Here is a 22744-nt window from a genome sequence, read left to right as displayed (position 1 = left end):
CGACCCATATGAGGGTAGGTACTGTCTGAAAGTCTGAATTATGCTAAAACAGATTACAGACCTGACAAGTGAGATATCTTCTTCAACTGGGGCACCCTATAGAGTAAACCTCTCTGAGGGAGGTAGTGATACAGTGCAAACTATAGACCTGAAGGAAGTAGTACAGATGGAGACGGAGTAAATAGATTTTAACCTGTGGTTGGAATGGGTTCAGTATACGGTCTAAAGAGGACTGTTATGCCTGTAGGACAGCCAAACCAAGGTTAACAACTACTCCGTTCCCCTTGACAGGCTTTGACTCTCTGTCAGGTTTATCCTCCATGCAAGCCACCTGGGGATGTGGTGAAAGAGTCTTATGGTAACTTGCACTATCTGTTTCCTCCGATAACAAAGTCATCCCAACCTGGGTTGCCTCAGTTTGAAGTCACAGGGGATTCTTATTGTTTTTCTAGGACTAATAAGATAGGAGACAGGGTAAGGCATCTTAGCTCCTGCTCCCACACAGAGAATGTCACAACTAAAAGAGACCATGACTAATCTCTCCTCTTTGTTGCAGCCAGAGGATTTTAGGAACCAAAACCAGACCCGTGCTGACATCTGATGGATGTGTGGTGATAACTGATTGTGAACTCACCTACATATGTAAACAATCAAACGTGTCAGAGACTGGTGAGTTGTCACGTAGAAAGTAGGACCTCTTCCCGGGATCCTTTGATGAAAGGATATATATTGATGGGATCCACAATCAGATCGCAGCTGGGTTTGAATCAAGTATTTTCTGGTGGTCAACAATTAATAAAAATGTAGATTGGATAAATTATATTTAATATAACCAGCAAAAGATTTAAACCACACTCGTGATGCAATAAAGGGATTAGCTGTCACGATCGTGGGAAGGAGTAGACCAAGGCGCAGCGTGTGAAACAAACATGACTTTAATTAGTTAAAGTTAAATATACAAAACAAGAAACGACTCGTGACGTCCAACGATAACACTGACCGAACACGGAACAAAAACCCACAAACCCAAAGTGAAACACAGACAGTTAAATATGGCTCCCAATCAGAGACAACCAGCAAACAGCTGACACTCGTTGCCTCTGATTGGGAGTCACTCAGTCACACATAGAAATGAACACAACAGAAATACCAACATAGAAATACACCCAATGAATGAACACACCCTGGCTCAACATAATGAGTCCCAGAACCAGGGTGTGACAGTACCCCCCCCTAAAGGCGCGGACTGCGACCGCGCCTCAACTAAACAAAACAGGGGAGGGCTGGGCGGGCATACCTCCTCGGCGGTGGTTCTGGCTCCGGCCTTGACCACCACCCTTCAATACACCCCCCAATGCGCCCCTGGTCCAGTCTGGCCCCGCCGGCTGGAGCAGGACTGGACTTAACAGGAGCGGTCCTTACCAGGCTGTCGACTCGCACCCCTGGCTTGGTGCGTGGAGGAGGAACGGGCCTTACCAGGCTGACGATGCGCACCCCTGGCTTGGTGCGTGGAGGAGGAATGGGCCTTACCAGGCTGACGACTCGCACCCCTGGCTTGGTGCGTGGAAGAGGGACGGGCCTTACCAGGCTGACTTCTCGCACCCCTGGCTTAGTGCGAGTGGCAGGAACAGGCCGGACCGGGCTGGCGACGCGCACCGTAGGTTTGGTGCGAGTGGCAGGAACAGGCCGGGTCGGGCTGGCGACGCGCACCGTAGACTTGGTGCGGGTGGCAGGAACAGGCCGGACCGGGCTGGCAACGCGCACCGTAGGTTTGGTGCGAGTGGCAGGAACAGGCCGGGTCGGGCTGGCGACGCGCACCGTAGACTTGGTGCGGGTGGCAGGAACAGGCCGGACCGGGCTGGCGACGCGCACCGTAGGTTTGGTGCGAGTGGCAGGAACAGGCCGGGTCGGGCTGGCGACGCACACCGTAGGTTTGGTGCGTGGAGCAGGGACAGGCCGGGCTGGGCTGGCGACGCACACCGTAGGTTTGGTGCGTGGAGCAGGAACAGGCCGGGCAGGGCTGTCGACGCACACCGTAGGCTTGGTGCGTGGAGCAGGGACAGGCCGGGCTGGGCTGGCGACGCACACCGTAGGTTTGATGCGTGGAGCAGGGACAGGCCGGGCTGGGCTGGCGACGCACACCGTAGGTTTGGTGCGTGGAGCAGGGACAGGCCGGACCGTACTGGGAACACACACCACTGGCTTTAAACGGGGATCAGGAACGGGCCGGACCGGACTGGCAATACACCTCAGTCCCTCTCGCCGTGCCTCTACGACTTCCTTCCCTCCTCTCGCCAATGGCTCCCGTAACCCGGTGGCCTTCTCTCCTCTTCTCCTATTTCGCCCTGTGGCAGCCTCCTGCTGCCCAGTCGCCCATGCCGTGTGCCCCCCCCTAAAAATTTTCTGGGGTTGCCTCACGACCGTCCGACGACGACCCTGATCACGCCGTAGCTCCTCTCTACGGCGCCTCTCCACTGTCTCACTCCATGGCCGGCGATCCATCCCGGCCAGGATTTCCCCCCAAGTCCAGGACCCTTTACCGTCCAATATCTCATCCCATGTCCAGGCTGCCTGCTCCTGGACACGCTGCTCCTCTTTCGCCAGGGCCTTTCCCGGCGCTTCCTCCCATGTCCACCCCAAGGGCTGCCCCTGGACACGCTGCTTGGTCGTTGCATGGTGGGTTTTTCTGTCACGATCGTGGGAAGGAGTAGACAAAGGCGCAGCGTGTGAAACAAACATGACTTTAATTAGTTAAAGTTAAATATACAAAACAAGAAACGACTCGTGACGTCCAACGATAACACTGACCGAACACGGAACAAAAACCCACAAACCCAAAGTGAAACACAGACAGTTAAATATGGCTCCCAATCAGAGACAACCAGCAAACAGCTGACACTCGTTGCCTCTGATTGGGAGTCACTCAGTCACACATAGAAATGAACACAACAGAAATACCAACATAGAAATACACCCAATGAATGAACACACCCTGGCTCAACATAATGAGTCACAGAACCAGGGTGTGACATTAGCTGAGCAGACAGCGGTAACTAGCTTAATGACATGGCAGAATAGAATAGCTTTAGATATGCTTTTGGCTGAGCGGGACGGGGTTTGTGTTCTGTTTGGATATATGTGCTGCACTTTCATCTCCAACAATATAGCACCGGACGGGCCCGTGACCAAAGCGCTTGAGTGACCATCACCACGCTGGCGAACGAACTGGCTGAGAACTCTGGTATTGATAGCTCCATAAACGGTTGGTTTGATAACATATTTGGTAAATGGAAAACTATTGTTGTGACTATTCTGGGTGAAGTTATAGCTTCTATGGGTATACTTGTTCTTTGTGGATGTTGTCTTATTTCCTGTGTCTGAGGGTTGGTGAGAAAAGGAGATGGAGAAGGTGGTTTACAAACAGATGGTGAGATACGGCCCAATCCCGGACTCCGACCTAAGGAATGAAGGATATGACCTACCAGGCTTGGTGGAGTGACACTCTAGAGGGTGTCTAAAGGGGGCCAAAAATTTACTTCCCTGTTGGTGTTTTATGTTTTAATAATCTTATGTTTTGTGTTCTATTAATCCTGTGTTTTATGCTTTATTAATCAAGTTAACCATTGTGAATGTTTGTCTTTCCTTATGTGAAGGTTTGAAGTGCCTGGATGACTTGTAGCCAACCGTTTGCAAGTTGGGTGTAGATGGAAGGACTGAAGGACTTTTATTATCAAATTGTCTATTAATAAAAGTGTTTATTTTTGTTTGTATTGTATTTTAATGAGTGACACCCTAGAGGGCGTCAAAATGGGGAATTGTTGGGTTTTATTTTTCTCATAATTGGATCTGTATGTGATGAATAGCTTGGAAGGAATGCATTAATGAGGAGCACTGTACTGATATGGATTGTTTCACATAACAGGCTGTTGTTATTCATGTAAGGAACGTTAGGGGTAGGACAGATAAGACTTGTATTTCTTACAGATACGAACACTCTCTCTTTGTAGTCTGTGAAACTGTCCTTGAACATGGAGTACAGTGGAATGGTGTCTTTTGGGTGCTGACTCCGCAGGTTATTATCATAGCAACTATGCCTGGCAACAAATGAAACGCCGAGGAGTTGGGACCAACCCCTGCGCCAACGGATTGGCTGAACCACACTCAGTCCTTTGCTCTGGTTGGCCAACAGAAGAGGTGGAGGCTTTCTGTCAGAGTATTTGAGAAAGAATCTGTAAACAATAATTCTAGTTAACTGAGTGCCCTGCGTGGTATTTCAGTGGACCCCTATATACGAACCTTCATACTTATCATACATACATTTTGCATATAATAAATTAAGCTTGGATTGAAGATCTCTTGATTCTTATTCCAATACCAGATTTGAATTACGCAATTTCTAACAAAACGAAGCCAAGTTAACTGTTACTTTTAAGCTTATCTGTCTGATGATAAGAAAATGTAGGCACTCACTACTGTAAGTAGTCTGCTAAATGACTAAAATGTCAAATGTCAAATGATATAATAATATATAATATGCCATTTAGCAGACGCTTTTATCCAAAGCGACTTACAGTCATGCGTGCATACATTATTTTTTTTTTTGTGTATGGGTGGTCCCGGGGATCGAACCCACTACCTTGGCGTTACAAGCGCCGTGCTCTACCAGCTGAGCTACAGAGGACCACTGGTTTGCTGATCTTACGTTTATGTCATTTAGCAGAAGCTCTTATCCAGAGCGACTTACAGTTAGTGAGTGCATACATTTTCATACTGGCCCCCCGTGGGAAACGAACCCACAACCCTGGCGTTGCAAGTGCCATGCTCTACCAACTGAGCTACAGGGGACTACCATAGCATAGGTGTGTCTAAGTCAAATAGATAGCCAGTGGTCCAAGTAATGATTGAGGAATGGTTTCTATTGGTAGTCAAATATCTAGCTAGCTGACCAAAGCATCAGTTACAGGACAGCTTCCTGAGGATAAATACAATTTGCCTTTGCTGACCTCAATTTACCACGAGTCAGTCTCTCCAAGCAGGTGCATCTCTTCATCCATGGCTAGCATAATTCGATTAGCAAACCAGTCTACACCCACACTATAAGTTATCTAGCTATATGGCTCTTGAGTAATGATATTGATAGATATTAGATAGGTTACTTCTAATAGTTTCTATTAGCTGGTTATTTACTGCCAGCCACCAGTTGGTTAGAACAGAGGAGGAATGATGGCATATCCTAGTCTGAATATGACTGACGCCTGCTTGGCTAGCTGACACACCTAGCGCGAGCTCTGGGAAAATCAAGTAGACTCGCTGCAACCTTATTGAGCAATTTTGCTTTATTGAAAGCACGATATATGCTCTCATCCACTTATGTATTGTATGATAGAAAAATCACTTGGGGATATAACTAGCTAGCTAACCCGCTACGCACTTCTGCTTTGGACCAGTGGGTTTAATTCCCGATGCCTTCACTTCTCTCCCTCCCTGTCGGAATGTCAGTGGCTAGCTAGGCAGCTTTCCATTGCATAAAAAGAAAAACAATAGGGATATGCGTGTTATGTAAAAACATTTATTGCTTACCTGAAGCGTTGTCGATAAATCACTGTTTGTTTTGATCGAAACGATTAAAGATAACCAGCTAGACGCTGCAGTAAATCCGATAATTTCCAAACCCTGCGCCGCTAGTTTTCTCTAGCCGCCAGCCCTTCCCCCGACTGACGTCACCTGCGAAGCATCCTCCTTCGTTTGACTGTCTGAACATTCTCCCTGCTCCATCCACCCACTGAGTTATTTCCATAGGCATAATAAACATAGCCCAAATATAATCAAAAGGTGTTTTAAATGTAGAGTGATCGCTAAAATCATATTGTAAATGTTATAAAACAACATGCAATAAAATGTGCTTTTATGCAAACACTGAAATATGGCACATTATCTGTGATCTTTTTTGCAACACTTATTCATATATTGCTAGCGTACCTATAAAACCCTAGACAATCTCACAAAACACATTTGTATCACTTGGAAAGTAATTGTATTCGACAACTAGGACTTTCATTGTAAATAATCTCTCTGGAAATATTTTTGGAAATTACAATTAATTCACAATTAATTTACTTGAATCATAAACAAATAAAAAACCTAATCAAAGACAGACTATTGTAAATATGAAATACTACATTAATGATTGCCGTGTTATACAGCATGCAAATTGTTAATTGTTCAAACCTATCTATTTGTACTTTTAGCTATAGAACATCAACATAACATTTGGGTGTTGGCTATATACAGCAACCAATATACGGCAATAAAAATGATTATCTTTCATGTTAAAATAGGCATTCTTCTCTGCAGACACCTATCTCCACCCTCCTTACCTTCCTTCACATGTCTGGTTTGAGATTCTTCACTGACCACGTTTACATGCACACCAATATCCCTTTATTATTCGGGATACTCACGTTTTCTGTTTTTGAGTTAGTGCATATAAACATCATATCCCGTTTACAATAACCCGAAAAAGCTTGTATCCCGATTATGAGAAACCGGATAAGATACCTGGGATATGCTGATCTAAGATGTGATACTGTGGCATGCAAACATTTTATCCCATTTTATCCCGTTTACTGTTGTTTTTGCGGTCTACGCAGGCTCAGTTTCGCATGTAATGTGTTGTGTGATGATGTTCTCATCTGATTGTCAAACAAATCACTTCAAAAAGTAGGCTACCTGCGCAGTTCGATCCACCATAATTCCATAATAATTTAGCCTATAATTAATTTACTATAATTTACTACTGGCTACTTTCACCCCTAATTTAGACAAGTTTCTGCTTATAATGTTCGACATTTGGTAAGCCATATTATAATTTCCCACATTTGGTAGGACATTTGTTTGTCAACAGTTTGATAAATGCAGCTTCTCTTCTGTCATAACTTGTTGCCCCAGAAGACTAAATAAAGTAGTGCTCACCAGAATAATGTCTTACATCGATAGAATGCATGCATTAGTAATTTAGTTAACACCGGTGAAGTTGTCTGTCTGTTTCGTTTAGGGACTGCGGAGAATAACTCCAAAAAACAGTGGAAAGATTGGTCCTGTGCAAAATGTCAAAATGTCATCAGTTTGACCGTTTTTAAGTAAATGATAAGCTGAGTAAAACTACAAAACATTCTTCTGATAAGACTTCAGTTCGTCTTGGCTGCATATTTTATTTGGTTGAAATACTGTCTGCTTGCATAAAACACTGTCAAAGATAACACATTATAGGCACATTCACACTTTCTCAAGATATGCTGAAATAAATCATATTTCTCCACTCCTGTTCCCAAGACAACATTTACATTTGTTATATAATTTCACTGCAATAAATGCATAATTCTGCAGGAGTTAATATTATATTAGACTACATGTGAGAGGTTATAGGCCTACAGTCAGTGTCCATATTTCAGTTACTATTCCATTTAACCCATATACTTAAATTAGGAATATTCTGTTTATTCATGGTTAAAGGGATACTCATGGGTGGGATATCAAAGGTGCATGTAAACAGTTTACCCCGAATAAGACCGTAATCGGATATGAGCTACTGTCTGGAATATGCCATAGGGCGGCGCACAATTGGCCCAGCGTCGTCCGGGTTTGGCCGGGGTCGGCAGTAATTGTCAATAATAATTTGTTCTTAACTGACTTGCCTAGTTAAATAAAGGTTAAATAAAATAAAATAAAAAATAGAAAATACTGTGTGCATGTAAACGCAGTCACTGACAGACACAACAATATTCCACTAGGACAGGGATCAATTAGATTGAGCCGCAGGCCGATTTATTTATTGAGTGACGGTCAGGGGGCCAAAACATAATTATAAATAATTTGTAGACTGCAAATTGACAGCAAGAAGAAGCCCAAACAGATATTTGACTAAAACATAATAATTTCAAACCTTGCTTACATTTGCATATGATCACATATACACTGTATTTCTATTTTATGCATGGGAATACTTTGGAACAGATTTCCCAAATTAAAATCACTTGGAGATTATTTTTGCTGGTGTTTTTACAATCTTTAATGTCCAACAATAACTCCAAATAAAATCACCAGCGGCCACCAGTTGGGGAACCCTGCACTAGGAGTAGAAATAACCACACTGAGTCATACTTCTGGGTCCATATTCACAAAGCGTCTCAGAGTAGGAGTGCTGATCTAGGATCAGTTTTGTAGTTTAGATCACAATGAATAAGACTTACTCTGAGACACTTTGCAAGTACAGACCCAGATCCTGGATCAGTGGTTAGAAGTGACTAACTACCACTTCAGATCTTCCCTGATACTGTGTTCGGACTGCCGATCCCGGTCCCGTTCACAGGCAAGGCTGGCTGTTCCTCCTCCTCTTTCCTCCCCAGCAGTCTGTTGAACAGCTTCTGGAAGGTCCCGCTGAAGGCCGGGCTAGAAAAGTAGTATACGATGGGGTTCAGCACGCTGTTGAAGTAGGTCAAACACACAGAGGTGTAGAACGCCAAATTGGCATCTTGGAAATACCGGCACTCACTGTACCAGGCCTTGAGGATCCACACAGCGATCCGAGACACCGTACTGGGGAAGAAGCAAATGATGAAGATGAGTGCCACGGCCATGACGAACTGCACAGCCCGCTTGATCTTCCCTTTGGTGTCAAGCGTCTTGCTCTTCAGCTGCCAGGCTATGCAGACGGTGCAGAAGGTGACAATGGCGGTTGGCAGGAAGAACTGGATTACGTAGAAGGTGTTGTGCCATGTAGACAGCGGGCTGAAGCTCATGCAGATGTTGAAGCTCTCGCACTGCGTCCGGTTGTTGCGGTAGAAGAAGTGTTCGTCGGCCAGCAGGTACCCGGTTGCAGCGATGATCAGGCCCCACAGGCCCAGAGACACCCACAGAGCGTAGTTCAGGCCCATCCGGTTGATCTTGTTCAAAGGGTGAACGATCTTCAAGTAACGGTCGACGGTCACCGCAGTAAGGAAGAAGATGCCAGCAGCACGGTTGGCCGCCAACAGGAACAGCATAAGCCGGCACAGGACATCACCATGGATCCAGTGCTTGCCGCGTCTGTAGTAGTCAGCTCTGAAGGGAAGACAGAACAGGACGATGGAATCGGCCACGGCAAGGTGTGCGAGGTAGACAGAGTTGTGCTTCCAGGTGTCCATGTGGAAGATAAACATCCACAGAGCCACAACGTTCCCCATCAGCCCGAACATGAACTCCAGCACCAGGATAGGAGGCAGTACCCGGTCTAGAATGGGAGAGTCGAAGGCGCAGCAGTTGTCGGCCGTAGTAGTGAAGTTCGCCATGGGTCAAACGATACGGACTGGAGAGCGTCTGTGTGTGACTTTGCTCCCCTCTGAAGAGAGACGAGAGATAGGGTGCAATACGCACCTCCTGGGATCGGGGATTTTATTGTTTGTGCAAACGATCTTCCAGCGCCAACAATGTGGAGAGTGTGTGTGTGTACGTACAGTGTGTTCTCTCTTGTGGGGTTATATTTGTCCATAGGGATATGGCTCTGCGTGTGTTCACTAACAGCCCAGGGATTATGGCTTCATTATAAAACTATTATGCTGGTGGAAATATTATACTCATGGGTATATAAGGGGCACCAAGGGTTCCCTGAAAACAACCATAGATAAAGGTCACAAAACAGGGTCATGTTTAGTAGGCACGAAATGGAAACACTCCGAACGAAGAGGTTTCAAAGTGAGGTACCAATCTATTCTTTATCATTGTTTTAGGACAGTGGTTCCCAACCAGGAGTACTAGGACCCCTGGGGGTACATGGCCTATCCACAGGGGGTATTTGAGAAGAATCCTGAGACCATAGGCTTACTGGTAAAATGCACGAGTGGATGACCCTGCCCCTTGCCCACAGATGTGTTTTATGAAATTAAATGACACAAAGGCAGCATGAATACACACTGCAGACATTATAGTGAGACATGTACATACACAAAGTGAGATGGACTAAAGCGTGAACAAGTGATTGAGACCGACATTTATTACCCTACAAGCTTGCCAAGTGAAAAGCGTTTTACAAGGATTCAGATCATCAGACCAGACCTTTGGCAAACAAGAGAGAGCAGCTATCAAGAACTGAAAAATGCCAAGGGGGGGTGGCCGAGTCCACAGTTTCTATACAGTAAATAAAATAGATATAAAACGACTCCTTTTTTAATGTTAATGTGTACATTTGGCCAGGTTGTTGTTGTTGTTGTTGTTGTTACAGGTCACATCCATTCTCAGTAAAAGTGCACGTCGGGTCTTCACTTTTTGACTTCTCCAAGATCATCAATGCTGTCGTCATCCACCTACAATGGAGAGAAAGACAGATGGTTAGTGTGTAGGGCTGTGATGTCTCATTGAGGGTTTCCACTAGTTATCACACCCACAAAATGAAAACAATTAGCTTTTTAGTTTTAAGGTTAGGCATAAGATTAGCAGTGTGGTTAAGTTTAAAATCACATTTTATGAAAATAAATTGTAGAAATGGGCAGGGTTTATGACTGTGGTAACTAGTGACAACCCTCATTGAGGTACACACAGGCTACTGCGTCTATTTCCTGTAACTAACTATTTTCCATCATCTATGTGATGTGGGAGAGTAAACGCAGCTTTCTTACCTCAGGCCACTTCTCCTGAATGACATCGATGATGTCATCTGTAAAATCTCCCTGAATTATGATTTCATCCTCCGCCGTCACCGAGGCGCCGCAGGAGAACTTCTGGGCAAAGAATCTCTGAGCCTCTTTAAGGTCAATGTCTGCAGAGAGGACGTCCACAGTCACAAGCAAGAAAAACAAGGTTACTGGTCTGTCCATGTCTTTAATGAGGAGGTTACAGTAACGGTGTGTGTGACAGTCAGCAGTCTTACCAAAGGTGTTCATTCCACAGACACGTGTGACGTATTTCTTCTTGGCGCGGGGGATTTTAGCTATCGTTATTTTCTGAGGCACAGTCTTCTTTTTCTGTTTGATCTGTCCTCTGCCACCTGGACAGTCAGAACATACAGATTAGTACAGGGTTCTCCAAAACCAATCCTCAGACACAGGGGTCTCCAAAACCAATCCTCAGGTGTGTAGTCATGGATGCCAAAGGAGGACAGGATTCCCCCAAATTTGACAAATAATTTTATTAAAAATACAAATTGTCTCTTTCCTCTCTCACTGTTTCATAATTTTCCTTCAATTCGCAAGTGGCTGAATCGATCTTACCGGAGAAATCATCAGAGCGAGGGAAACAGCGCTCCTCTGTCTCAGTAGGTGTAGCCCATGTATCTGATGCTGTCTGGCCAAAAAGAGTATGACATGTTTCCGCCCGTAGCATAGACCGGTTTAGATGTATATTTTATTAGGATGCCCATTAGCTGACACCAATGGCGACAGCTAGTCTTGCTGGGGTCCAACCAATGATGTATATAAACCCTGGATTGCTGATGCTATGTACTGGCCATTGAGAGGCTTTGAACCCCCAGTCGGCCATATTGGCACTCCCTAGTAGGAGCAGTCCTCCATAGGAATGAATGTAATTCCACAGTATTTCAATTAAAATGTGTCAAGGACAAAATGTACAGTGAGGGAAAAAAGTATTTGATCCCCTGCTGATTTTGTACATTTGCCCACTGACAAAGAAATGATCAGTCTATAATTTTAATGGTAGGTTTATTTGAACAGTGAGAGACAGAATAACAACAAAAAAATATCTCAAAAATGTTATAAATTGATTTGCATTTTAATGAGGGAAATAAGTATTTGACCCCCTCTCAATCAGAAAGATTTCTGGCTTCCAGGTGTCTTTTATACAGGTAATGAGCTGAGATTAGGAGCACACTCTTAAAGGGAGTTCTCCTAATCTCAGTTTGTTACCTGTATAAAAAGACACCTGTCCACAGAAGCAATCAATCAATCAGATTCCAAACTCTCCACCATGGCCAAGACCAAAGAGCTCTCCAAGGATGTCAGGGACAAGATTGTAGACCTACACAAGGCTGGAATGGGCTACAAGACCATCGCCAAGCAGCTTGGTGAAAAGGTGACAACAGTTGGTGCGATTATTCGCAAATGGAAGAAACACAAAAGAACTGTCAATCTCCCTCGGCCTGGGGCTCCATGCAAGAGATCACCTCGTGGAGTTGCAATGATTATGAGAACAGTGAGGAATCAGCCCAGAACTACACGGGAGGATCTAGTCAATGATCTCAAGGCAGCTGGGACCATAGTCACCAAGAAAACAATTGGTAACACACTACGCCGTGAAGGACTGAAATCCTGCAGTGCCCGCAAGGTCCCCCTGCTCAAGAAAGCACATATACATGCCCGTCTGAAGTTTGCCAATGAACATCTGAATGATTCAGAGGAGAACTGAGTGAAAGTGTTGTGGTCAGATGAGACCAAAATCGAGCTCTTTGGCATCAACTCAACTCGCCGTGTTTGGAGGAGGAGGAATACTGCCTATGACCCCAAGAACACCATCCCCACCGTCAAACATGGAGGTGGAAACATTATGCTTTGGGGGTGTTTTTCTGCTAAGGGGACAGGACAACTTCACCGCATCAAAGGGACGATGGACGGGGCCATGTACCGTCAAATCTTGAGTGAGAACCTCCTTCCCTCAGCCAGGACATTGAAAATGGGTCGTGGATGGGTATTCCAGCATGACAATGACCCAAAACTCACGGGCCAAGGCAACAAAGGAGTGGCTCAAGAAGAAGCCCATTAAGGTCCTGGAGTGGCCTAGCCAGTCTCCAGACCTTAATCCCTTAGAAAATCTGTGGAGGGAGCTGAAGGTTCGAGTTGCCAAACGTCAGCCTCGAAACCTTAATGACTTGGAGAAGATCTGCAAAGAGGAGTGGGACAAAATCCCTCCTGAGATGTGTGCAAACCTGGTGGCCAACTACAAGAAACGTCTGACCTCTGTGATTGTCAACAAGGGTTTTGCCACCAAGTACTAAGTCATGTTTTGCAGAGGGGTCAAATACTTATTTCCCTCATTAAAATGCAAATCAATTTATAACATTTTTGACATGCGTTTTTCTGGATTTTTTTGTTGTTATTCTGTCTCTCACTGTTCAAATAAACCTACCATTAAAATTATAGACTGATCATGTCTTTGTCAGTGGGCAAACGTACAAAATCAGCAGGGGATCAAATACTTTTTTCCCTCACTGTATATTTAAGTATTTTTTTGTTGTACTGGGGACAGAAACATTAGTACTCTCTAAAAAGACATACTTTAAGGAACATTTTATATATTTGTAATTTATGTTTAGCTCACATAATATAATTTAAAAAAGGTATGCATTAAGGGGTCTGTAATAGAATAAACATGTCAAAAACGAATGTAGACATTAATAAACGCATTTCTATAGCTTCCAAAATATTTTTTATAATGGAGGAGTGCCAAGATGGCTGTGCGGTGGCTTCAATACAGCGCCCCCCGACAGTCATCCAGGGTTTATACACATCATCGGGTCCGACACATAACGAAAAAGACAGACAAAAGACTACAATTTACACACATTTAAAACATCAACGTAGTGTGCGTGCATCTATCAGTTACACATACATGTCAGTACATACACAGAAAAAGTAGTTCAAATGGGGGAGAGGCGTTGTGCCGTGAGGTGTTGCTTTATTCGTTTTTTGAAACCAGGTTTGCTGTTCACTTGCGCTATATGAGATGGAAGGGAGTTGCATGCATTCATGGCTCTGTATAATACTGTACGTTACCTTGAATTTGTTCTGGAACAGGGGATTGTGAAAAGACCCCTGGTGGCATATCTGGTGGGGTAAGTGTGTGTGTTTAAGTGCTGTGTGTAAGTTGACTATGCAAACAATTTTGAATTTACAACACATTGTTTCTCATAAAAATAAGAAGTGATGCAGTCAGTCTTTCCTCAACTCTTAGCAAAGTTAGCGAAGAACATCACGAAAACGATGTGCAAGCTTCAATGGGGCAGAAGTACATGTGTTGTTGTGATTCTGGATGGCCAGAAAGCTAGCAACAATGACAGGAAACTGCCATATGGGGAATCGTAAGTGGCTCATTTCAGCTAGTTCTCTCTTGTTCTTGATACCAAATCTTGAGGTGTTGACTGATGTCACGTCAATGTTAATATGGCTAAAATTCGCTAGCTAGCTAACCAACAACCGTAACAACGTATTTGACAGACAACAAGCGCTCATTGTGCAATGTTATGTATTCAATAAATATTGGAGACTACATATAGTTTACATGTTGTCAACAATCTAAGCAAACCCAGTCTGTTTTGCCCCATAGTGTTGGTTTTGTTGCTAAACAACCAACCCGTCTATTGAATTCAATACACTGGTATGAAAGTCCTGCCTACTTTCTGAATCATGTCCAAGGCTGTTTTTGAATGGCCTTCAAGATTATATAATGAAATTCATGAAAACACGGCCATATGTCATATGTAAAATTATATTCATGGATTAATTTACTTCTAATTGATGCCTTTCATGAAGGTTTTCCATAGCATTAAATTTTTTCGAAAACCTTCATAGGGTAGAATTAAATTAATCCACAAATACAAATAGAAATGTACATATTACATATGACCGTGTTTTCATGAATTTGATTATATAATCTTGAAGGCCAATCTAAAACACTGTAGGACATGATCCAGGAAGTAGGCGGGACTTTCATACCGTATAGCAAGGGGACCCTACAAAAAATAATAGCCAATCAGGGTTTAGCTAAACCAGGTCCTGGCACACCCAAAAAAAGTTAAGGGAGGCCAAGCTTCACACCAATCAATTCATATAAAAGCAAAATGTCATTGACAGAAAAAATGTGTTGTGTCGTTATCCTCCAGTGGCTAGCTAGCTAGAATATCGGCCCTTTCCTAAATTAGCCGTGGATGGAGATGGGGATTTGGACTTCTGGTTTTATTTTATTTTATTATAACAGCGATTCTGATCAAACCATTTAAGATACATTGTGCCCCAGGCCTGAGTGGATGGAAGTTCAATATGTAGCTAGATGTAGTAGGCTAACGTTAACTAGCTGGCTCATCGTTGAACATGCGAGGAAGTTGGCTGGCAAACATTTCACCCAGGTAGCCTAGTCTAGGACAACAAAAACTAAAAGTGTGTACTGTATGATAGAGTCAGACCCTTTTGGAAACATGAAAGAGGGTAGGATGGCATTAGCGAGTCAATAAGTTTTTGACGTGCACGCACACACAAATCAGTACCATGGATAGCCACATGATATTTAGCTTACATTGATTGGACTAAATTGTTTTTGTTTTCTTTAAAGTCATTAGACTAAGCATAAGCTATAGCTGATTTGATGATGTTGAGGTTGAAATGGTGCTGGAATAGCAGAGGCAGCTCCTATTTCCTTTGCGACTTCCGGTAACTCTCAATTTTTCTAAACCAATAATTGTTTAGTAGTTCAAAAATGTAGGAAACATTAACTTGATTGACCATTCTGTATGTCAGGGATGGGCAGCTTTGATGGAGGTGGGGGCCCAAAAAATCAGAACTCATCATGAGGGACCGCAGTGGCTCGCTGGTCAGCCCTAGCCTTTTGGGGGCCCTAAGTTTTAGAGTTAATTTCCTGCAATTCTAGACATTTTGCCATGGGGCAGAGAGAAAATGTTGCAGTTTTAAAAGCAAGTTTACTGCAATTCTACACATTTTGCCATGGGGCGAGAGAAGATTTAGCAATTTTATAACTCATTTTATGAGATTCGACTCATTTTGCCATGGGGCAAAGGGGAAATGTTTGCAGTTTTTAATATGATATCTGAGTGAGAATGACTAACTAAATCAATGGGGCCCCCCCGGTCGGTAATTCGACCATGACTACTACAAGTTTAGATAGCTGGCCGCTAGACTAACTTACCAATAAATAAAAATGTTAGCTGACATTGAGTGGCTAATTGAGCCTACAAAAATGGCACCGACAGAGAGGGCTGCCTTGCTTCTAGCTCTTAGGAAACTTTGCAGTATTTTGTTTTTTTATGTATTATTTCTTACGTTATTAATAATAATAATAAAGTTGACGAGCTCAGGGCGAGGGTTTCTTTCCAGAGAGACATCAGGGATTGAAACATACTCTTTCACGGACACATGGCTCTCTCGGCATATACTGTCCGAGTCGGTCCAGCCAGTTGGGTTCTCAGTTCATCGCGCAGACAGGAATAAATATGGTGTATGTTTTATGATTAACGACTCATGGTGTAATTGTGAAAACATACAGGAACTCAAGTCCTTTTGTTCAGCCGACCTAGAATACTTCACAATCAAATGCAGACAGTATTATCTCCCAATATAATTTTCTTCGGTTATAGTCAAGGCCGTGTATATCCCCCCTCAAGCTGATACCACGACGGCCCTCAAAGAACTTCACTGGACTTTATGCAAACTGGAAACCACATTTATTGTAGCTGGGGATTTTAACAAAGCAAATTTGAGGAAAATGTTGCCGAAGTTCTATCAACACATCGACTGTAGTACTCGCGCTGCTAAAACACTCGACCACTGCTACGCCAACTTCCAGGATGCATACAAGGCCCTCCCCCGCCCTCCTTTCAGCAAATCTGACCACGACTCCATTTTGCTCCTCCCTTCCTATAGGCAGAAACTCAAACAGGAAGTACCCGTGCTAAGGACTATTCAACGCTGGTCTGACCAATGGGAATCCACGCTTCAAGATTGTTTTGATCACGCGGACTGGGATATGTTCCAGGTAGCTTCAGAGAATAATATTGACGTATATACTGATACGGTGACTGAGTTTATCAGGAAGTGTATAGGAGATGTTGTACCCACTATGACTATTAAAACCTAACCAGAAACCATGGATAGATGGCAGCATTCGTGCAAAACTGAAAGCGCGAACCACCGCATTTAACCATGGCAAGGAGACTGGGAATATGGCAGAATACAAACAGTGTAGTTATTCCCTCCGCAAGGCAATCAAACAGTGAAAACGTCAGTATAGGGACAAAGTGGAGTCGCAATTCAACGGCTCAGACATGAGACGTATGTGTCAGGGTCTACAGACAATCACAGACTACAAAAGGAAAACCAGCCACGTCGTGGACACCGACGTCTTCCTTCCGGACAAGCTAAACACCTTCTTCGCCCGCTTCGCTACCAAGGACTGTGGGCTTTCCTTCTCCGTGGCCAACGTGAGAAAGATATTTAAGCGTGTTAACCCTCGCAAGGCTGCCGATCAAGATGGCATCCCTAGCCGCGTCCTCAGAGCATGCGCAGACCAGCTGGCTGGTGTGTTTACGGACATATTCAATCTCTCCCTATCCCAGTTTGCTGTCTCCACATGCTTCAAGATGGCCACCATTGTCCCTGTACCCAAGAAAGCAAAGGTAACTGAACTAAATGACTATCACCCCGTAGCACTCACTTCAGTCATCATGAAGTGCTTTGAGAGACTAGTCAAGGATCATATCACCTCTACCTTACCTGCCACCCTAGACCAACTTCAATTTGCTTACCGCCCCAATAGATCCACAGACGATGCAATCGCCATCACACTGCCCTATCCCATCTGGACAAGTGGAATACCTATGTAAGAATGCTGTTCATTGACTATAGCTCAGCATTCAACACCATAGTACCCTCCAAGCTCATCATTAAGCTTGAGGCCCTGGGTCTGAACCCAGCCCTGTGCAACTGGATCCTGGACTTCCTGACGGGCCGCCCCCAGGTGGTGAAGGTAGGAAACAACATCTCCACTACGCTGATCCTCAACACTGGGGCCCCACAAGGGTGTGTCCTTAGCCCCCTCCTGTACTCCCTGTTCACCCATGACTGCGTGGCCAAGCACGCCTCCAACTCAATCATCAAGTTTGCAAACAAAACAGTAGTAGGCTTGATTACCAACAACGACGAGACAGCCTACAGGGAGGTGAGGGCTCTGGGAGTGTGGTGCCAGGAAAATAACCTCTTATCCAACATCAACAAAACAAAAGGAGATGATCATTGACTTCAGGAAACAGCAGAGGGAACACCCCCCTATCCACATCGACGAGACCACAGTGAAGGTGGAAAGCTTCAAGTTCCTCGGCGTAAACATCACTGACAAACTGAAAATGGTCCACCCACACTGACAGTATGGGGAAGAAGGTGCAATAGCGCCTCTTCAACCTCAGGGGGCTGAAGAAATTTGGTTTGGCACCTAAAACCCTCAAACCTTTACAGATGCACAATTGAGAGCATCCTGTCGGGCTGTATCACCACCTGGTACGGCAACTGCACCGCCCGCAACCGCAGGGAGACTGAAAAACAGCTTCTATCTCAAGGCCATCAGACTGTTAAATAGCCTTCACTAGCACATTAGAGGCTGCTGCCTATATACATAGATTAGAAATCACTGGCCACTTTAATAAATGGAACACTAGTCACTTGAATAATGTTTACATATCTTACATTACTCATCTCATATGTATATACTGTATTCTATACTATTCTACAGTATCTTAGTCTATGGGCTCCCGAGTGGAGCAGCGGTCTAAGGCACTGCATCTCAGTGCTTGAGGCGTCACTACAGACCCCCTGGTTCGATTCCAGGCTGTATCACAACCGGCCGTGATTGGGAGTCCCATAGGGCGGCGCACAATTGGCCCAGCGTCGTCCGGGTTTGGCCGGTGTAGGCCGTCATTGTCAATAAGAATTTGTTCTTAACTGACTTGCCTAGTTAAATAAAGGTTAAAAATATATAAAATAAAATTCTCAAAAAATATATAAAGAAAACAAATAAAAAATGCCACTGACATTGCTCGTCCATGTATTTATTTATATATTCTTAATTCCATTACTTTACTTAGATTTGTGTGTATATGTTGTGAAATTTTTAGATATTACTTGTTAGCTATTACTGCACTGTTGGAGCTTGAAATACAAGCATTTCGCAACACCCGCAATAACATCTGCTAAACACGTATATGTGACTAATAAAATTTGATTTGAGTGACTGTCAGTGACTGACATAAGAGAAAAACTGCTGCTGCAGAACCACATTTCAAAATTGCACCTTGTCTATTCTACTATTCTAACTCTAAACAGTAAGCTGAGACCCCGACGGAGTTCCTACAAAAGGGAGGCTGTGGGTTGCCAACTGCCCATCCCTGCTGTAGGTCATGTAACTATTTGTTACATGCAATATTTGCGTTGTGGACTTCACCGGACAGTTGCTACTCTCCGGTTTTGTTATGAAACAAAAGTACGGTTGAATTTGTTCAGCCACTGTGTGACTTGTCTTTGCCTAACGGGTTATAGAGCAAACAACGCAATAATCACTACACCTAGGTTGTAATATGTATTTTTCCTGGCTTGGCTACCCCAGTGATTTTACCCACGCACCGCTACTGCCAATAAAGAGCTTGATGAATAGAACAATAGTCTGGAATAGAACAAGTATGGAGACCGGTTAGAGGGTCCCTGAAGATTGTGCCGGGAAACACTGGGTTAGGATATGAGGAGGAAGGATGCATTTAAGAATTCAAAACTAAAACTTTAGAGTTGAAATCAGACCTCGCTTCTGCTTCTTCCTCTCCTCCTCCTCTCCAACAGGGGGCGCCTCTTCACAGCCGGTGTCCTGCTTGGGTGCATTTCCTACGGGACCAATAAGGCAGAATAAAAAAAAATATATATATTTAAATACGACAGCACCCATCTTCCTGATAGGAAAAATAAGGGAGGGAGTGAGAGACTGTCTGATGGAACTCACCTACACTCATTCTGGCAAACACATCTGGGAAGTTCTTCTCCAGCCACTGCCTGCATTTTGCCGGCTCAGGCATGTACTCACAATACTCTGTTGGCAAGGAACACACTACAAAAACAATTACATGGAGAAGTGTTAAACCTTGACAATAATGTGACATTACAAAACAATGTTTTAGGAATTGGCCATGATCATCTATAGAGCACTAGAATGGGGTGCCATTCCGGACGCAGCCCGGCTACTACCTCCTACTACGACTACCTAGTACTTACCTCCACAGTACTGGACTTTCATTGGATACTTTGTGTCCGGGTAAGCACTCCGATGATGGTCTCCTTTGTTTTCTGGTAAGCCTGTCTCTGCATTCTCAGTAGTAGCCATGATAGATTATCTGAACAGAGGGGAAAAAGGTGAATTAGGTAGTAAAGTATGCTTTCAAATCGAACGAACAGTGAGAATCAGACAGTCTTTTACCACCGACAACTTGGCTTAGTCATGATCCTGGACCCTCAACAATGGATTAGTCTGATGACAGCAAACATACATTGTCAAAGCACTGAAAACAGATGCCTGTCATGGCCTGCCATGTCAGTCAACATGGATAGCCACTGTATGTCAATTTAATCAATGCATAACACCAAACCTCACCATGGAAACTGCTGCAATATATTTATCAGATAATAGTGCTGCTGCTATTGCAGTAACATTGCAGCTCAATAAATTAGCCAACACCCCATCTTCAGCTAAGCAGCTACGTGAGGTCCGGCATGTCACACACTATATATACACAAAAGTATGTGGACACCCCTTCAAATTAGTGGATTCGGCTAGCTCAGCCACACCCGTTGCTGACAGGTGTATAAAATTGAGCACACCGCCATGCAATCTCCATAGACAAACATTGGCAGTAGAATGGCCTTACTGAAGAACTTTTAACATGGAACCGTCATAGGATGCCACCTTTCCAACAAGTCAGTTAGTCAAATATCTGCCCTGCTAGAGCTGCCCCGGTCAACCGTAAGTGCTGTTATTGTGAAGTGGAAACGTCTAGGAGCAACAACGCTCAGTAAAAATCGTCTGTCCTCGGTTGCAACACTCACTACAGAGTTCCAAACTGCCTCTGAAAGCAACGTCAGCTCAAGAACTATTCATCATGAAATGGGTTTCCATGGCCGAGCAGTCGCACACAAGCCTAGCATCACCATGCGCAATGCCAAGTGTCGGCTGGAGCGGTGTAAAGCTTGCCGCCATTGGGCTCTGGAGCAGTGGAAACACGTTATCTGTAGTGATGAATCACGCTTCACGATCTGGCAGTCCGATGTACGAATCTGGGTTTGGCGGATGCCAGGAGAACACTACCTGCCCGAATTCATAGTGCCAACTGTAAAGTTTGGTGGAGGAGTTATAATGGTCTGAGGCTGTTTTTCATGGTTCGGGCTAGGCCCTTAGTTCCAGTGTTGGGAAATCTTAACGCTAACAAAAACAGTTTGGGTAAGGCCATTTCATGTTTCAGCATGACAATGCCCGTGTGCACAAAGCGAAGTCCATACAGAAATGGTTTGTCGAGATCGGTGTGGAAGAACTTGACTGTCCTGCACAAAGCCATGACCTCAACCCCATCGAACACCTTTGGGATGAATTGGAACGCAGACTTCGAGCCAGGCCTAATCACTCAACATCAGTGCCCAACCTCACTTATGCTCTTGTGGCTGAATGGAAGCAAGTCCCCGCAGCAATGTTCCAACATCTAGTGGAAAGCCTTCCCAGAAGAGTGGAGGCTGTTATAGCAGCAAAGGGGGGGGGACCAACTCCATATTAATGCCCATGATTTTGGAATGAGATGTTCGACGAGCAGGTGTCCACATACTTTTGGTCATGTAGTGTACCTTGGCCTTAGCTAGCTAACAGGCTGAGGAGCAATATCTAGCAACAAAGAAGATTGACTTCGTGAATGAATAACAAAGATATGTAGAATTGTATGACAACTTTCCTTACAGCTGCTGTTGAAACTCATGACATCATGAGCCAGCAATTGCGTTAGATTGCTAACTTGCATGCTGCCCATTCTGGTGCCTTTGCAAGACAAAATTGGCAGATAACATTTTATTGTAAACGGTGACCAATCATACATAGACTAGCTACAAGTTAGATTGGCGAGCTAGCTTCAACAGCTGGTCGGCGAGCTAGCTTCAACAGCTGGTCAGCCAGCTAGTTAGCTAATATTTTTGACAACTGCCTGGTTTCTTGGCTGAGACTTCATTCATAGCTGGCTAGCTACCTAGCTATGCTAACTGACGGCGCAGTTAACGTTACACAGCAGTAGCTAGCTAGCATTACCGCCAAGTCAATCAATGGAAAGACAACATGATCCAACATACCCCTCGAATACGACCTTAATATTGTTGACTGTTTAACAAAACCGTAAGCATTATTAAGTAAAGTTAAAGCAAATAATTTAATTAGAATAATGCTCATTTGTAACCACTGGTTTTAACAGCTTGAGGCGCACACCTACAGCCTGATTTGGCCAGGGGTCCTGTCAATGTCTTGGAACGCACGCACGTCTAAGCTATAGTAGGTGTTTTCTTAGTTGCCTGATTTATCACATCTATAAAAATTTAACAATTTGTCAAAGAAATAGCTATAAATTGCATTTAATATAAAAATTACGATGTACTGGAAAATAAAGTTGAAAATATCTGTCATATGTAACTCCTCTTATGGTTTTTTATTGATGTTATACGATAGGCATTCACATATATGCCTTGACACTCCTCCGCGCCCATCACACGTTTTTATTATTATTATTACATTACACGAACATTGTATAAAACAATAAACAAATATCACACATAACTAAAGTATAAAAAATATAATAATATAAATCCAGGGAGACACAAAAAAAGTACATTACCCTATAGACAAGTTACATTTTGACAAATACTGTAGATACTTATTTGATAATTTGGTATTTTTATATTATAGGGATGTTATATAATAT

General features: G+C 43.9%; 3 protein-coding genes across 7 annotated transcripts in view; all 3 read right to left on the bottom strand.

Moving 5' to 3' along the window:
• LOC121574132 (CAP-Gly domain-containing linker protein 1-like) overlaps positions 1 to 5726 on the bottom strand; it is a 50475-nt gene extending 44749 nt beyond the window's left edge. For all 3 annotated transcript variants that reach the window (XM_041886744.2, XM_041886746.2, XM_041886747.2), the window contains exon 1: positions 5581 to 5726. The gene's annotated coding sequence lies outside the window, so the exon portion shown is untranslated. The remainder of the gene's footprint in view (positions 1 to 5580) is intronic.
• A 1965-nt stretch (positions 5727 to 7691) lies between these two features.
• Positions 7692 to 9899, bottom strand: LOC121574134 (hydroxycarboxylic acid receptor 2-like). The gene has a single exon (XM_041886748.2). It carries the CDS (start codon positions 9324 to 9326, stop codon positions 8316 to 8318), a length of 1011 nt encoding a protein of 336 aa, XP_041742682.1. The 5' UTR covers positions 9327 to 9899; the 3' UTR covers positions 7692 to 8315.
• A 102-nt stretch (positions 9900 to 10001) lies between these two features.
• Positions 10002 to 22312, bottom strand: LOC121574135 (density-regulated protein). Of its 3 annotated transcripts, none has more exons than XM_041886750.2 (7): positions 22259 to 22312; positions 20016 to 20134; positions 19747 to 19851; positions 19551 to 19640; positions 10901 to 11017; positions 10650 to 10789; positions 10002 to 10337 (listed from the first exon to the last, which is right to left on the bottom strand). In XM_041886750.2, the coding sequence occupies exons 2-7, from the start codon at positions 20122 to 20124 to the stop codon at positions 10293 to 10295; spliced, it is 606 nt and encodes a 201-aa protein (XP_041742684.1). In that variant the 5' UTR covers positions 20125 to 20134; positions 22259 to 22312; the 3' UTR covers positions 10002 to 10292. The 3 variants fall into 3 exon arrangements, with proteins under 3 accessions (XP_041742684.1, XP_041742683.1, XP_041742685.1); XM_041886749.2 differs by having other exon boundaries at positions 22122 to 22279; XM_041886751.2 differs by having other exon boundaries at positions 19551 to 19631; positions 22122 to 22279.
• Between the last annotated feature and the right edge of the window lie 432 nt (positions 22313 to 22744).

Source organism: Coregonus clupeaformis, chromosome 9, assembly GCF_020615455.1.
Source record: "Coregonus clupeaformis isolate EN_2021a chromosome 9, ASM2061545v1, whole genome shotgun sequence".
Lineage (NCBI taxonomy): Eukaryota > Metazoa > Chordata > Actinopteri > Salmoniformes > Salmonidae > Coregonus > Coregonus clupeaformis.
Note: the sequence above shows the minus strand (reverse complement) of the source record. Positions and strands in the feature narration are given on the sequence as shown.